The sequence below is a fragment of the Hemiscyllium ocellatum genome, chromosome 15 (assembly GCF_020745735.1).
Source record: "Hemiscyllium ocellatum isolate sHemOce1 chromosome 15, sHemOce1.pat.X.cur, whole genome shotgun sequence".
In the NCBI taxonomy this organism is placed as follows: Eukaryota; Metazoa; Chordata; class Chondrichthyes; order Orectolobiformes; family Hemiscylliidae; genus Hemiscyllium; species Hemiscyllium ocellatum.
In genome coordinates this window covers 33,335,978-33,352,750 of record NC_083415.1, presented here as the reverse complement: position 1 = coordinate 33,352,750, position 16,773 = coordinate 33,335,978, and the positions used below count along the sequence as shown (strand labels likewise).

Genomic DNA, 16,773 nt, shown 5'->3' with positions numbered 1-16,773 from the left:
GAGTATAATGTGAGAAAGTATGAGGTTGTCCACTTTGACAGGAAGAATTAAAAAGTGTTGCTATCTAAATGTTGGTAATTCATTGAGACGCAGTGTGATGTGTTCTACTGCATAAATCAGTGATTCGTACGTTGTCCAGATACAGTGATATTGAATACAAAGGTATGGAAGTTATGCTTCAATTACAAACTGCATTGGTGAAATCACATCTAGAGTACTGCCCTCCTTTGTTGAAGGGAGGTTGTATCAGTTCAGAAATAATTTATTTGACTAATGCCAGGAGTAAGAAGGGACTTCAAACCTTGAAGAGATTGAAACATATGAGACCCTTAGGGACCTTGACAGTGTGGTTATGGAAAGGATGTTTCCTTTTGTGGAATAATCCAGAAACAGGGATGACTTTTTAAAAATAAGCTATCACCCATTTAAGATCATATCGAAGAGAAATGTATGAATCTTTTGGAACCCTCTTCCTCAAAAGAAAGTGGCAGCAGAATCTTTGAATGTTTTAAGATAGATTGCTGATCAGCAAGGGGGTGAAGGGTTATCAAATGTAGATAGGAATGCTTGGTAATAAATCATCCAACATCTTACACAATGATGTAGCAGGCTTGAGGGACTGAGCGGCCTACTCCTTGTAATTCAGATGTTACTATGAAACCTGTTTATGATGATTACAGGAAAGGTGGATCAACATGGGAAAAGCTGAAAACAGCTGAACAATCTAACAAGGTATTGTTGACAATTGTGGAGCAAGAGAGTTTGACCATTAGGGCTGCTGAGGGGGAAGATATTGACAATAATGATAGGGAGGAGACTGACCGACTGCCAACAGCAGAGTGGTGCCTGAATGTTTTGTTAAGAGTCTTCATGAGAGCATTCTTGTTTCCTCTGGCTCGTAAAAATTTCTGGCAAAGAGACTTTGAGTGACCTGGCAATGTATCTGTTTCCATTTAACTACCAATTTTCCTGACCCCAGGGAAATCCATACTGTGACAGTGAATTTTAAATCTGCCTCCAATTATCACAATGAGTCCAGTTTAAATATGATAAGCAAATTACCTGTCACTTCATGGTGGAATTGTTGAAAACCATGATGTCTGTTTTAAAAATATGTTTTGGTTGCATGTATGGCATGCTAGAGGCATGTTCCCCATATTCAGTTTGTTAGACTACCTCTACTGTCTGTCATAAAATGAGTCAATGATTATAGTAGGCACTACACCCAAGGATATGGCAAGCAAGTCATTTACTGAATGAACGAATTGAATTTATCTTTCAGCAATTTGCTTCTCGTTCTGAACCCTGCATCTACCAATATCGTGCCAGATCTGTCAGTTAACAAAATCCCTTTGCCTCCTGGAAGCAGCTTAAGTCGTTTATATAATGCAACTTGAATTGAGCCACATTGTGTTTTCAATATTGTCGGATAGATGTAGAACTATCAGCACAAATAGATGTTTATGTTAAATCTGCATCCACACATCTGCACCTTCAAGGCAAAGAGTAAGTTGTCATCTTCATGTCTTCAAAGCACTAGTGAGTTAACAAAGTACTCCAAATGCATAGGTTGCACGGCAACACAGAAGCTGGCATTTTAATGCCGCAAAAAAAGATTCTGCACTGAGCATTTAATTGCCGTTAAGAAATTGATATCTGAGTGAGGGCATAGCTGTGTTACTGCCAATTTGCAGTGTGTGCATGGACACATTTTCGTTTATTGGGATTGTTCCACTTTTAATGCTGATATGTTTTAAAAGTCATGTTTGAGCTGAGCCAGAAGTGCCTTTGCTTTATCTGAGAGTGCAGTAGATGTTGCACATGCAGGCGCACAGATTTGTTGAACATACTACCTGCTGAGGAGATGAGGAAAGTGGCAGGTGGTAGGAAGAAGCAGTTTATACTGGCAGGCATCCACTTGTTTCAATCTGCACCAGTGTTAGGTTCACCATTTAGGAGGTTTTGTGTTGGTGTTGCTGCCAAGTTGGAATTAATTCTGATCACTTTTACTTTCACTTTGTTGAATTCTTCATCAGTAATTCAGTTGAAGTGCAGTGTGTGAGCACCACTGTCTCTCCAGGAAAGTGGCCATTATTCTTAAGCCAAGACAGTGTGTTAAGCAAGTTATCCAACAATAGATTAGGAACATGGGAAACTTGTGTCAAAACATACATATTTTAACAAGGCATTGATAGATTTCTTAAAAACGTTTTTTTAAAAAACTGTTCATTACTCCCTTCCCTAGCTTAGGTGGTGAGGATAATTTTAGCATCTTGGAACATTGCCCAATTAAGAACAACTAATTAAACACAAACCAAGAAGAAATCAAATTTTGATCTTCCCAATGTTTATGGTTTGGCTATTCAAAATATTTGCTGAGCCATTAGGGAAATCTAGCTTTGAGTTTGTACTGTTATCAGTCCTTATAAGGACTGATAATAGTACGAACTCAAAGCTGGATTTCAAGGACTGATAATACTTCTGTGAGGAAAAGATTGGCAAGATTGTAGTCAAAATATTGAATAAAGGAGGTCAGCTTGGCTTAAATTCTGTTATTACCATTCATGTTGAGTCAAAATTAAGGCTAATACTTTCCTGCTATTCCCTGAAAAGCAAAGTTTGAATCTGAGAATAAATGCAATTCTGAGCAGTCCTGCACAATATTATTAGTCAAGCCATTCTTAAAGTTAAAACAGAAGACAAATGGAATGGGATGAAGTTGGTTATGAATGATGGATGATATCATTACATATTTTAAACAAAGAAACAAATTTGGGTCCAATGGGATAACATGAGGGACTAGGAAGAATCCAAAAATGAGCAACCTTTAACCTTCTCTGTACAGGTAGCAAGTACTTAATAACCATTGTATAGGGTCGTTATCTGTGGGCTTTCCTTCTGTTTTTCAAATAGGGTCTGCATAACCTGTTGACACTCACCCCAATTCATGTACGTTGCACATCAGATTAACTTGATCTCCGCTCTGAGACTCTGAATTGGAGAGACTCGACAGACATTTCCTACAATGATGTGAAGTTCCAACATTACTGTTGCCCACCACTTCACATCACTGCAGTCTTAACATTGTGCCTCTACTGCCAATTTTTCTCATTATCTAGCTCTCAAATGATAATGTAAGTTGAAAATAAGTTACTGATAACTAATAAATATAAATTGGTAAAGTGATTTGTCTTGATTCTGCATTTAATAGCTATTTGCTATCTTTATTATAAGAATTGATGGATTAGTTTAGTTATAATTTGAGAGAGGGTAATTAATGCTTAGCTCCATTTTTTAAAATCTCCATTGTTCCTTCTACGCTGTCGCTCTCTCGCCATCTCTCTCTTTTTCTTCCCTCCACGACCTGATGGGATCTTCCTTAAATTGCTATATTTGTATCCTCTTTAGTCACAGGAGAGGTCCCAGAGGCCTGGAGAATTATTGGAGAAGGTTCTCACGGATGTTCTCACATTTGCAAAATATTGACTTATTAACAATGGGCACTATGCCTTTGTGCAAGGAAATTTGTGTCACACAAATGTGATTTGAGTTTATTGAGAAAGTGACAAAGGTGATTGAGGGCACGGTAGTAGATGTTATCTGTATAGACTTTAGCAAGGGCTTTGACAAAGTTCCTCATGGCAGGCTGATACAAAAGGTGCAGTCATGTGGGAGTTGTGGTGAGCTAATAAGATGGATACAGAACTGGCTTAGTCATTGGAGGCAGAGTGTAGTGGTGGAAGGGCATTTTTTTCTGACTGGAGATCGGTGACCATGTTTGGGACCATTGTTCATAATATCTATAAATGATTTGGAAAAGAATATAAATGGTCTGATTAATAAGTTTGTGGTCAATGCAGCAGGATATGGATAGGCTGGAGACTTGGATGGAGAAATGCTAGATTAGTTTAATTCACACAAATGCAAGATGATGGATTTTGGAAGATCGAATGGCAAACCCTTAGTAGCATCAACATAGAGGGATCTAGGCCTACAGGTCCAACTGGATAAGGTGATCAAGAAGGCATATGGTATGCATATCTTCATTGGTTGGGACATGAATAAAAATTGGCAAGCCATGTTGCAGCTGCATAGAACCTTAGTTAGGCCACATTTGGATTATTGCATACAGTTCTGTTTGCCACACAACTAGAATGATGTGAAGGCCTTAGAGATGGTACAGAAACAGGTTATGAGGATGTTGCCTAGTTTGGACGATATTACGTATGAGAAGCAATTGGATAAACTTAGTTTGTTTTCATTTGAACATCAAAGAATGATAAAAGTTTACAAAATTGAGAGGCATGGATAGTCGGATTCTTTTTCCCAGGGTAGAAATGTCAATTACAGTTCAACCTTGATTATCTGAACATCAATTAACAGAATTTTGGATTATCCAAACAAGATCTCAAGGTCCTGTAAAAACAATGTAAGGCAACTCAGCATTCAGTTATCAGTTAAACGCCATTATGGTGTGCATTGCCGAATAACTGAGAAACATTTGGATAACTGGCACTCCTAAATTACCACTTGTTTATGATCAGATCGATTATCCGAAAAATCAATTATCTGAATAAAATACTCGCCCATCTCATTCAGATAATTAAGGTTCGACTGTACTAGGGGGCATAGGTTTAAAGTAATAGAAGGTATGTTTAAAGGAAATGTGAGAGGATTAATTTTTCTCCACACAAGGTGGTGAGTGCCTGGAATGTGCTGCCAGGGGAAGTAATGGAGTCAGATACAATAGCCATGTTCAAGAAGCATCTTGACAAACACATGAATAGACCGAGAATAAAGGAATACGAAATGCATAGAGACAAAAAGCTTTTAATTTAGAAAGGCATCATGTGTTGGTGCAGTCTTGGGAGGCCTAAGGACCTGTTCTTGTGCTGTACTGTTGTTCTTCTTTGTCCTGTCTTTCATTTGATTTTATAGTACTCTGTTGTATCCCAGTGATTTTTCCCCTCAGCTTTACATACAGTCTTTATATATATTTGAGGACCGAAAGTTGGCCATAGTAGCAAAAGAATAAGGAAGGAATCAGATTACTTACAAATCTACTGGAATGTTGTGAAGCAGTTACTAACATGGTCAAGAATGATAATCCAGGAGAAACGTTAACTTGAATTTTCAAAAACCATGTTAGAACCGTGTAATGCTTTCGAGAGGTTTTGGGTTCAGGACATAGTTGACTTTCTACCTAGCTGGATCAGCACCAGTTTACCTACAGACAGTAGATTTGTCTTAAAAAATCACTCCTGGTGGTGTGGGCATTGCTGGCCATCATTTATTGCCTATCCTGAAAGTGGTGGCAAGCAGCCTTCTTGATTGCTGCAGTCCATGTATTGTAGGTCGACACTTATGGTGTTCTTTTCCCTGTCCTGGCCTCCAAAAGCCGTTAGAGAGTGAATTCCAGTATTCTGACCCAGTGACCTTGAAGGTAAAATTCCAAGTCAGAATGATGAGTGCCTTGAAGGGGAACTTGCAGGTGGACATCTGCTTCCTTTCTCCATTCTAGATAGAAAATGCTTGTCATAATCTTAAAGGAATTTCTCTTGTGCATCTTGTAGACAGTACACTTTACTGTTACTGTTACTGGGTGTCAGTGGCAGAGAGAGCGGATGCTTGTGGATGTGATGCCAGTCAAAATGGCTACTTTGCCCTGGATGGTGCCAAGCTGCATGAGCATTGTTGGAGCTGCACCCCTCCAGGCAAGTGGGAAGTATTCCATTGCATTCTTACTTGTGTCTTGAGGATGATGATCAGGCTTTAGTCAGTCAGGAGGTGAGTTGTGCGCTGCAGCATTCATAGCCTCTGACCTTCTCTTGTAACCAATGTCATTATATGGTGAGTCCAGTGAATAAAAGGAAAACAGCCTGAAAATATGAAAGTAATTACGATACTCAACAAGTCCTCTTCTGAAATCTTTGCTGTTTCCAATACTTGCAAGAGATGATGAACAATGTTTTTGTAATATCAATATGTTTTGAAATTCTTTGAGGGTTGTTTTGGTTAAACAGCTTTTTAATCCAGATATGTTGAAGACCATCTTAGATGTGTAGGTGGTTTTTTATGGAAGGTAAGCATTAGCAAAGACATGTTTGTGATGCACATAACTGTTTGGAAAAGTACGTGTTCCAGATTCTGAGTCAGCAATTATAGAACGTCTGTGGGTGGGCTTTGCAGTCTGTATGAAGAGCTGAACACTTCTGTGGTCCAATATCAAGCTAATGACAGCATGACTTGAGGATCAGAAACATTCAATCCTTGTAAATATGACCACATGTTCCAGTTATCAAAACCCAGCTGAAAAACACTCGTGACATGAAACCAATTATAATCCAACTGGTTTATTTTACTTGGAAACCAATTGAAGATCAGAAAATAATTTTTTAGTGGAAGATCTGTTTTTCTACAATATTCAGCATCAAAAGAAATTTAAATGGCTTTAAATGTCAAATGCTAAACACATTGCATTAACTGTCCCTGTTTCGTGGACCTTAGAAAGTAAGAGCTCTCCATCTTGCTCTAATTATTCCATATTTTCAACAGACAGCCTTCTTAAAGGAGTGAGATGAGAGACCTCTTACCTTTGAGCTCTTTTGATGCCCAGATTAGCTGACCAAGTTGTCAATCAAAGCTGTCACTTCAAATGGGAAAATAGGGATGATTCTTTCTGTAGAGTTTGTGGCAACTGCATTTTAGGTTTAAGTAAGTCCCTGCTCCCTTAAATAAAAACAAAACCTCTCGGGGCATCACCCAGTAATGTAAAATGCATGTGTTTGGTATAAATTTGTTTTTCTGGTGGCTTACTGACCTGTTCTTTCAACTTATTGCCCTAAGCGTTCAAAGTGCAATCAGTAAGGTACTGTACATAAGCCTACTTGATAAGACAAGAACCCAAGGTGCTGGGGTAATATAGTAACATAGATAACTGAAAGAAGACAGACTTAAGATAAAAGGGGTATGATAGGAACAGCAATCTTTGAGATTGCCACAGGGTAAATACTGAAGACATAATTTATTTGCAATATATAATGATGGATTTGCACATGAATGTGTTGCAAAGTTTGCAGATCATACAAAAAATAGGTGGGAAGGCAACAAGTGAGGATGACGCAATGAATCTATAAGGTAGGAGAAGTGAGTGGGCAACAACTTGCCAGATGGAACATGTGTGATAATGCATTTAGAATAGACAAACTGAATATGATTATAATGCGGAAAGACTGTAAAAAGCCACAACATGGAAGGATTTGGAGGTCATTGTGCATGGATCTCAAAATGGCAGCATCTACATTCGGGAAATATACAAGGCAAGCAGACTGCTAGCCTTTATTTCAAAGTAAATAAAGAATCAAAATAGGTAGGCCTTACTAAAAGAGTATACAAGACTCTAGTCAGACCATGACTAATAATATGTGACTAGTTTTGAGCCCCCTTATCTCAGGAAAAATGTACTGGCATTGGAAGCAGTCCAGAGAAGGTTCAATAATTGTGGATATGCAGGGATTGTGCAATGATGAAAGATTGAGTAAGTCGGTCTTGTACTCATTGGACTTTAGAGGAATAAGTGGAGACCTTATTGAAACACACAAGCATACCAGGGAAATTGACAGGGTAGGTCAAGGGAGGTCATTTTCCCTTGTTGGAGAATCTAGGACCAGAGGACAGTCTGAATAGAGGATTGTGGATTAGTGGTGCTGGAAGAGCACAGCAGTTCAGGCAGCATTGTCCATTTAAGACAGATGTGGATATTTTTCTCAGTAGTGAATTGATGGAAAGTTTTACTGTAGAGCACTATAAAGTATATTCAAGGCCGATATAGAAAATTTTAAATCAGTCAGGGAATCGAGGATTATGGGAATAAGACAGGAAAGTGGAGTTGAGGATTATCTGATCAGCCGTGAACTCATTGAGTCTGTTTCATCATTCAATGGGCTGAATCAACTACTGCTAATGCATCCTATAACCTGGTGTCATGTGATTTTTGATTCGCATCCTGTGGCCTTATGGGCTTAATTAACATTACTGGAATTAATTGTTTCTTACTGGGAGAGGACTCTTTGTAAACTATTTACTTTGAGAGTAACAAATTGGTCAGAATTTAGTCTAACTGCTAGAAATACACCCCTCACCTGTTGGAATTCCATGAACATCTGTACAGCAAGCTACTGCAAAAGTAGCAGTGAGAAAACACAACACACTCTACAGGGCACGCAGGACCTTTCCTAAGAGGGCAACAGCTTCATTTTTCCTAATTAATCAGATTGAAGAGTTTTTAATGAGCAGCCAGAGGTCTGAACCAGGAATATAAATTAGAATTTTGAATTGAATGTCAAAAACAAGAGAGAAGGCAAGATTGGATTGAAAAGCATTTTTAAAAAGAGTATTTCATTTTCTTCTTTTTAAACCTGCAGCAATTAAAAATGGTTACAGAAAACGTGGCACTTAAAACTAATGAAATTTCATTTTCAATGCCAAAGTAGTGGTTTGACAACAATTAAGACTTGCAACCATTAAAAAGGGTACTTGTCTGAAATGGATAGGCCTTTATATTTTGTAGTGAATTCAGTCCATCTCTGCTTGTTCAATACAGTTGAATGGGGAATCAGTCAGTGAGGGTGCCATTTTCAATCAACTTCCAGCAGTCAGTAGCTTCTGGATTTTGCAGTTAAATGCATATCTGAACTTAAAGTTGCTGTTTGATTTGCACAGAAATAATGGTGTCATGAACATTGATACTACTTTTACAGTTAGTTCTGTGCTGGAATCCCAGTTGTTCACAACATACATTAACATGTTGGATTGAGGAACTGATTGCAGCATCTCCAAATTTGCAGGAGAGTGGTAGTGGTAGTGGTAATCTGAGTGGTAGTGTCTACAGTGAGGAGGATGCTAAGAGGCTGCAGGGTGACTAGGACAGACTAGCTGAGTGGGCAGATACTTGGCAAATACAATACAATGTGGATAAATGGGAGGTTGTCCACTTTGTTCATAAGAACAAGAAAGCTGATTATTGTCTGAATGGTGACAGTTTAGGAAAAGATGAGATGCAACGAGACCTGGATATCATAGTGGAACAATCACTAAAGGTTGCCATGCAGCTGAGGAAAGCTAATGGCATGTTGGCCTTCTTAGTGAGAGGATTTGAGTATAGGAGTAGGGATGTCTGCTACAGTTAAACAGGGCTTTAGTGAGGCCACACCTTGAGTACGTGTACAGTTTTAGCCTCCTAGCCTAACAGAGTATTCTTGCTATTGAGGGAGTCTAGTGAGTTTAACCAGACTGATTCCCAAGATGGCAGGACTGACATTATGAGGAAAGACTGGATTGACTGGGCTTTTACTCAGTGGAATTTAGAAGAATGAGGAGGAATATCATAGAATCATGTAAAATTCTGATGAGGTTGGACAGGTCTGATGTGGAAAGAATGCTCCCGATGTTGGAAAAATCCAGCACCAGAGGTCACAGTCTGACAATAAGGGGTAAAGCCATTCAGGACTGAGATGAGGAAGAATTTCTTCACTCTGAGTTGTGAACCTGTGGAATTCTCTCCCACAGTGCATTGCTGGGGCCAGTTTGTGAAATGTATTCAAGAGGGAGCTAGACGTGAACCTTGCGGCTAAAGGAATTAAGGGGAATGGAGAGAAAGCAGAAATGGGATACTGAAATTGCGTAATCAGCCATGATCATATTGAATGTTGCTGCAGGCTTGAAGGCCAAATGGCGTACTCCTGCACCTAATTTCGATGTTCCTGACCCAATATAAATCAATCAAAAAAAATCACTTGAGAAAAAAGTGTCACAACAAATATAGGGTAAGCTCAGAGCTTGGGGTTACTGTTGTACAGTTAGGGGTCACCCTTTTTAGGTTAGAGATGATAAGAAATGTTTCTGCTTAGGTGTATGTGACTTTCAAATTCTCTGCATCAAAAGATGGTAGAAGCAGGTTCACTGGATGTTCTTTAAAAAAGGGAAAAGTAGTATTTTGTTAGCTACGGGAATCTAAGTTTTCTGGGAGTAGATGGAAATGTGGAATTCGAAACGCCAGCAGATCAGCCATTGTCTTATTGAAGGCAAAGCAGGCTTGTATGACAGAATGACTTATGGGCTTTTATCTCTTATGTTGATAGTACAAAAAGGATTTCTATTAATAATGGTTGAAAAGCAAAATGCTTTGTGTGTAATTATTGATCTTATTTCAAAACTGTCCTATATTTGTGAGGCAATGATTAGTAATAACAAAAAAATGCATCTTTAGGACATTGGATTGCAAGTTATCAAAACAGATCAATGGTGAGGCCAAATGAACTAATTTTAATAGAGAGAAACTGACCGCACATATGCTTGATCCAGATCTTAATAATGAAACCTACAGATAAGAGTAAATTCAACAAACTATTTAATTTTGACCATGAGCATGGGTCTAGAGTTCAAAAAGAAAATTCACAATATCTTAAGAGTTATTCAGAAATGATTGTTTCCTTCTGCCTCCACAGGACAGTTGTTTAAGAGCAGTCCCTGGAGGTAGATGATAATTTGGTATAAATGGACACCATTATAAGAAACTGGATCAATATCATTTAAGTGAAAATTTTGAGTGCCAGATAATGATTTTCTTCCAGCAAAGTGGAAGGGAAATATTGCTTCAGCAAAGCAGCATTTAAAGAAGGAGTGTGAAAGAGATTCTATCCTGAAATAATTAGATATTGATTTTAGATGGAGAAGAAATGATAGACCAGAATATTTTCTCACCTAGATTTTCTTATGTTCTTTATTTCATCATTTAGTGTTATAATAATCATAATATGGTTTCATTTGTTTAGAATGCTTTTAATATACTTTGATGTAATAATGACACGTATTGATCTTGCCATCCTGTGTGCCAGAAACCTGAGTTAATTTTCAATAAGCTGTCAAATAGATGTCTTTTGTACTTCTGTTATATTCTATCACTGGAATTGGTTATTTCTTTACACGTCTTTGAATGTTTCACAAATATGTATGTTCACAGATAGCAGTCATCAGAATGGAGAATATTGGATCTTGATACAATTACAGCTGTCTCTCTGTATCTGTTGTATCTCAGTATATCTCTAAGTGGCTTTGATTATCTAATTCTCTCTCCTTATCTGCCTAGCTATTTCACTGTCTATTTCATTTATGCAATTCACTATATCTAACTTCATTGTTCAACTATCGTTCACTATCCATCTATCTATATGTAAGTACTTCTCTATTGAATTCAACAGTAACTGTTTATGTAGCTAAGTACCTCTCATTTTCTGTCTGTGTACGTATTAAGTCTACATGGAAGTGCTGGAAGAACTAATTGATCTAAAGAAATCAAAAATTAAACTTAAATTTGCCTGCAATTTTCTGGCTTCAGGCCTGATTTTTAACCCTGTCTTCAAAAGCAAAAGTGGACTGGAAAGGTGTCCAACATGACAACAAGGCAAGTCAACTTATTTCCTTAAACCAAAATCTCCCCCAGTACCATCTTAATTTGCCTGAATTTAAATAGAGGAAGATTGGTTGTCCCAGAGGTACTGCATATAATTTAAGTGAGTATTACACCTCCAGCCTGTCAACTACGTCCTAGCTGAGAACATGAACCTTGTTAGTTTTATGTTGCAGTAAGATAAGGTCATCTTACAGCATCTGTACCACCAGTTTTCTCTCCTGTTTTCAAATTGAGACTGGTCTTAAGCTGGATTGGTGGGTGAACAGTTACAAATGCATGGGCTAACTGTGACAGCATTGGATGCGACAGCATTGTGAAAGGCAAGTCATGGTAGATTGGGGACTTTCGTTTTTGCAGCATGTTCCATATGAAGTACATGAAGGTAATTCAGTTGATGTGAGAAATATGCATTTTCAGAAGGCACAAAAAATGTTGAACATTTGAAACATATGGTGTGAAAGAAATTGTAACTAATAAAGGGAATGAATGCTAGAGCACAGATATCACAGTAGGAGTAAATGAATGTATTTGAATTGGCAGGATGTAAATAGTGGTATCCCATTGAGATCTATGCTAAAATCTCTGTTCTCTCTATTTATATAAATAATTTAGGCAAAGGCACAAGTTTTATGATGATAGTAAATTAGTCATCATGGCACACTGAAGAAATAATGCCAGCAAATGCAGAATAGCATCGGCATGTCGGCAGAATGGGCAGTGCACACAATTTAATGAAATGCAATGAAAATGTAGCATTAAATTTTGATAAAAGAGCAATGAGATGGGGCAAATTATAAATGTTAAGTGTGAAAGAGAGCAGAAGCACAAAACTCTAGGGTCACAATCTAGTGATATCAAAACTTAGTGTCATAATTGTGATCAAAGACACAAGGAATCTAATATCGCTCTAACACCAATTTATAAAAACCTTTAAGATTAATTTTTTTTTAATTACATCTGCAGTACCCCCAGCTATAATTATGCACCCAATCCAGACAAGCATTGGATCATGAGATATACTGGCCCAATGAAACCCATCCATATGGAATTCACTAACATGCTACAGAGGAAGCGCCTGCAGACGTTAATGTCTGTGGATGAATCAATGGAAAAGGTATGTTGTCAGTGAAAATTATAAATGCATTAATATTGAAACATTTGATTTTTCTTAACCACACAGGTATCCTGAAAATTCCTAAGTCAAACTATTGGATATTTAAGTGCCCTCAAACAGGTACACCTTTGTTATGATTCAGGCAAATCGCTCGCACGTGAAAGAGAGCATTCCAATAAATATTGTGCAAAATTCAATCAAGTGACCCATCATATAACCTTTCTTGCTTACCCCTCGCACCCCCCACCACAAATTTTGAGATTGTGCTTGCCACCCAGCATTTCATCCCATGATTGAATCACTCCACAGATGAAAAAGAGAATCTTCAAATTAAAAAGTATTATTTGTTTAGTATCATTTTACATCAATAGCTATATTAGGAGCGTCGCTCCGAAAGCTAGTGTGCTTCCAATTAAACCTGTTGGGCTATAACCTGGTGTTGTGTGATTTTTAACTGTATATTAGGAGCAGAGTTCTCTTTTCACTTCAGTAATTAACCACTGCAAGTTTTTTTTTTAAAATCTGTACTCCCATTAGATATTTTACATGAACATTCTTTACAAATGATTGCTACATTGCAACATAAGAGTCCAACATAGAATAGTACGACATAGAAAAATCATTCCGAAAAGAGACTTTGTCTATAAATTGCATACGTTCATAGCATACTGCACTGTTGTTACCACTTTGACATATATCACCATTGGATAAATACTTTATTGAAAAAAAGTGATCACCAATCTGATTCCCATTTGCGTGAAGTAGAACAGGACTGATACAATAATGCCAATAGCAATATTTTATGAGAAAAGAAGAATGAACTGATCTATTTGATGAATGTAAGAGCACATCAGGTAACTGCCAATATGACATCAACCACAATCTCGCTTCTATTTTATGAAGCATTGATCTTCCAAGCTAAGGGAAAAAAGCCACATTATAGTTGCCAGTGCAATTGACAGCAAAAAAAAAAGTATAGAAATCCCTGTCCAGTGGATTTGGCAATGTCAAGACCAGCTTAGTTTAACAATCTGAGGCAAACCCCACAATATTGTAGGTAGCACTGAGGAAATGTGAAAAATGACTACTGTTGCAAGATTCCCATTCCTGTCTCAGTCTAAACGGTCAGACAGAAGCTCTAGCTGACATCATATGGCTGTCTCGCACCAAAGATCTGACAAATGCTTTGCACCTGAAACGTAGACTCTTTGTTCCTTATAGCTGATTGACCTGCTGCATGCATTCAGCGTTTCTGTATTTGTTTTACTACTTAATTGGTTGGCCACTGTATTTGGAAACCTAATGTAGTAGTCAGAATATTTTATGTACTCTGCTTGCTGAGCTTGCCCATCTGTGCTGCCAGTATGATTTGTTTTAACAAGTGCATTGTTCCATTAGTAATAACCTGAATTAAAAATAAAAATTGTATTAGAGGTTTTTGTGGTGCAGTGATAGTGGTGATAGTGTCCCTGCATCTGAGCCAGGAGAACTAGATTCAAGTCCCATCTGCTTCAGAGGTATGTAATAACATCTCTGGACAGGTTGACTAGAATTTTGTTTTAAACTGTGAAATAGTACTTTTGTAATTATTTGCATCAAGAAAATATTTTTGCCTGAAGATGGAACATAACCTCCTATGGAACCAGATTGTACTAGGATTAGGTAAGACTTCTGACTAAGAGAAAGGGTGGGGGGATTAGATTCTCTTAAAACAGTTCTGGGGAGGATGGGGGACAGTAATTGCATAGAGCGCAAACCTATTGTCCTCATTAAGAAATAAGAATGCATCCTCCATGCATGCTATTTTGCCGGTGTCTCTGCTGCTTCCTGTCAGTCAGTGAGGCTGAACTGTTAATGATCATGTTGATATAGTGCAGTGTGCAGCCAGATCTTCTGAAGCTATGATCTCTTATCATTAACCACAAAGGGCACTATATAGGGATAATAGGAGCAGCAAAGATGCGCAGAAGACAAGCTGTAATAAAATACTCAAAGTGAATAATTGACTTTTGTCTGCATTATGACTTTTTTTTCTAAACTGTTAAAATGTTTAAATTTTTAATGATTTTTATTTTGAATAATTCTCACATTGAGGCAGTAATGATCATTTACAGATGGAAGGGAAAATATGTGCATGCTCTGTGTTGAACAGGGATTGTGGTTTCTGGTATCACATGGGATAAATTCATTACCAAAAACCTAATGAAAGGAAGGTTCTATCTGGGTTGCTTCCTCTTGTCCTAGTTCTCCTCCTCCACCTCCCGTTAGTCCCTCACATCCACATATATATGTTGTGTGAAATCATAGACATTTACAGCACAAAGGAGTCATAGAATCATAGAGATGCATAGCATGGAAACAGACCCTTCGGTCCAACCTGTCCATGCTGACCAGATATCCCAACCCATTCTAGTCACACCTGCCTGTATCCGGCCTATATTCCTCCAAACCCTTCCTATTCATATACCCATCCAAATGCCTCTTAAATGTTGCAATTGTACCAGCCTCCACCACTTCCTCTGGCAGCTCATTCCATACCCATACCACCCTCAGCGTGAAAACGTTGCCCCTTAGGTCTCTTTAAGATCTTACCCCTCTCACCCTAAACCTATGCCCTCTAGTTCTGGACCCCCCAACCTCAGGGAAAAGACTTTGCCTACTTACCCTATCCATGCCCCTCATAATTTTGTAAACCTCTATAAGGTCACCCCTCAGCCTCCGACGCTCCAGGGAAAACAGCCCCAGCCTGTTCAGTCTCTCCCTATAGCTCAAATCCTCCAACCCTGGCAACATCCTTGTGAATCTTTTCTGAACCCTTTCAAGTTTCACAACATCTTTCTGATAGGAAGGAGACCAGAATTGCACGCAATATTCCAACAGTGGCCTAATCAATGTACTGTACAGCCACAGCATGACCTCCCAACTCCTGTACTCAATACTCTCTTATCAATAAAGGAAAGCATACCAAACGCCACCTTCACTATCCTATCTACTTGCGATTCCACTTTCAAGGAGCTATGAACCTGCACTCCAAGGTCTCTTTGTTCAGCAACATTCCCTAGGACCTTACCATTAAGTGTGTAAGTCCTGTTAAGATTAGCTTTCCCAAAATGCAGCACCTTGCATATATCTGAAGTAAACTGCCACTTCTCAGCCCATTGGCCCATCTGGTCAAGATTCTATTGTAATCTGAGGTAACCCTCTTCGCTGTCCACTACACCTTCAATTTTGGAGCCATCTGCAAACTTACTAACCGTACTTGTTATGCTCACATCCAAATCATTTATGTGACTGGCAGAAAATCTGACCCAGCACCGATCCTTGTGGCACTCCTCTGGTCACAGGCCTCCAGTCTGAGAAATAACCCTCCACCACCACCCTCTGTCTTCTACCTTCGAGCCAGTCTGTATCCAAATGGCTAGTTCTCCCATTATTCCATGAGATCTAACCTTGCCAATCAGTCTCCCGTAGGGAACCTTGTCGAACGCCTTACTGAAGTCCATCTAGATCACATCTTCCGCTCTGCCATCATCAAGCCTCTTTGTTACTTCTTCAATCAGCTCATCCTACTTACACTGACCTTTGAAAGAGCTATCTCACCTAATACTTTCCAATTCAACGTCCATAATCTTGGATGTTATAGCACTTCAAGTGTATATCTAAATATGTAATTTCTAAATATCTAATATCTAAACACATTAATGAAGGTAGAGCAGTGTTTGTAGTGTATACAGTTTTAGCAAGGCGTTTGATAAGATTCTGAAAGTAGGCTCATTCAGAAAGTAAGGAGGCATGGAATACAGGAAATTTGGCTGGCTGGATACAGATTTGGCTGGCCCATAGAAGACTGTTAAAGTTTGTAATGGGACATTGACAGGATGCAGAGCTGGGCAGAGAAGTTGCAGATGGAGTTCAACCTGGTAAAGTGTGAAGTGGTTCATTTTGGAAGGCCAAATTTGAATGCAGATTATAGGCTTAAAGGGAGGAATCTTGGCATTGTGGAGAAACAAAGGGATCTTGGGGTTCACGTCCATAAATCCCTCAAAATTTCCACTCAGGCTGTTAAGACGACATATATGGTGTGTTGTCTTTCATTGGCAGGGGGATTGATTTTAAGAGCTGTGAGGTTATGCTGCAGCTCTATAAAGCCCTGGTTAGACCACATTTGGAATAGTGTGTTCATTTCTGG

At 38.5% G+C, this 16,773-nt stretch overlaps 1 protein-coding gene across 4 annotated transcripts in view; it reads left to right on the top strand.

The window, feature by feature from the left end:
- The window catches only part of LOC132822743 (extracellular sulfatase Sulf-2-like), a 309,760-nt gene that overhangs the window by 222,637 nt on the left and 70,350 nt on the right, over nucleotides 1-16,773 (top strand). For all 4 annotated transcript variants that reach the window (XM_060836041.1, XM_060836038.1, XM_060836039.1 and 1 more), the window contains one exon: nucleotides 12,434-12,584. In XM_060836041.1, coding sequence (XP_060692024.1) covers nucleotides 12,434-12,584 — 151 coding nt within the window. The remainder of the gene's footprint in view (nucleotides 1-12,433; nucleotides 12,585-16,773) is intronic.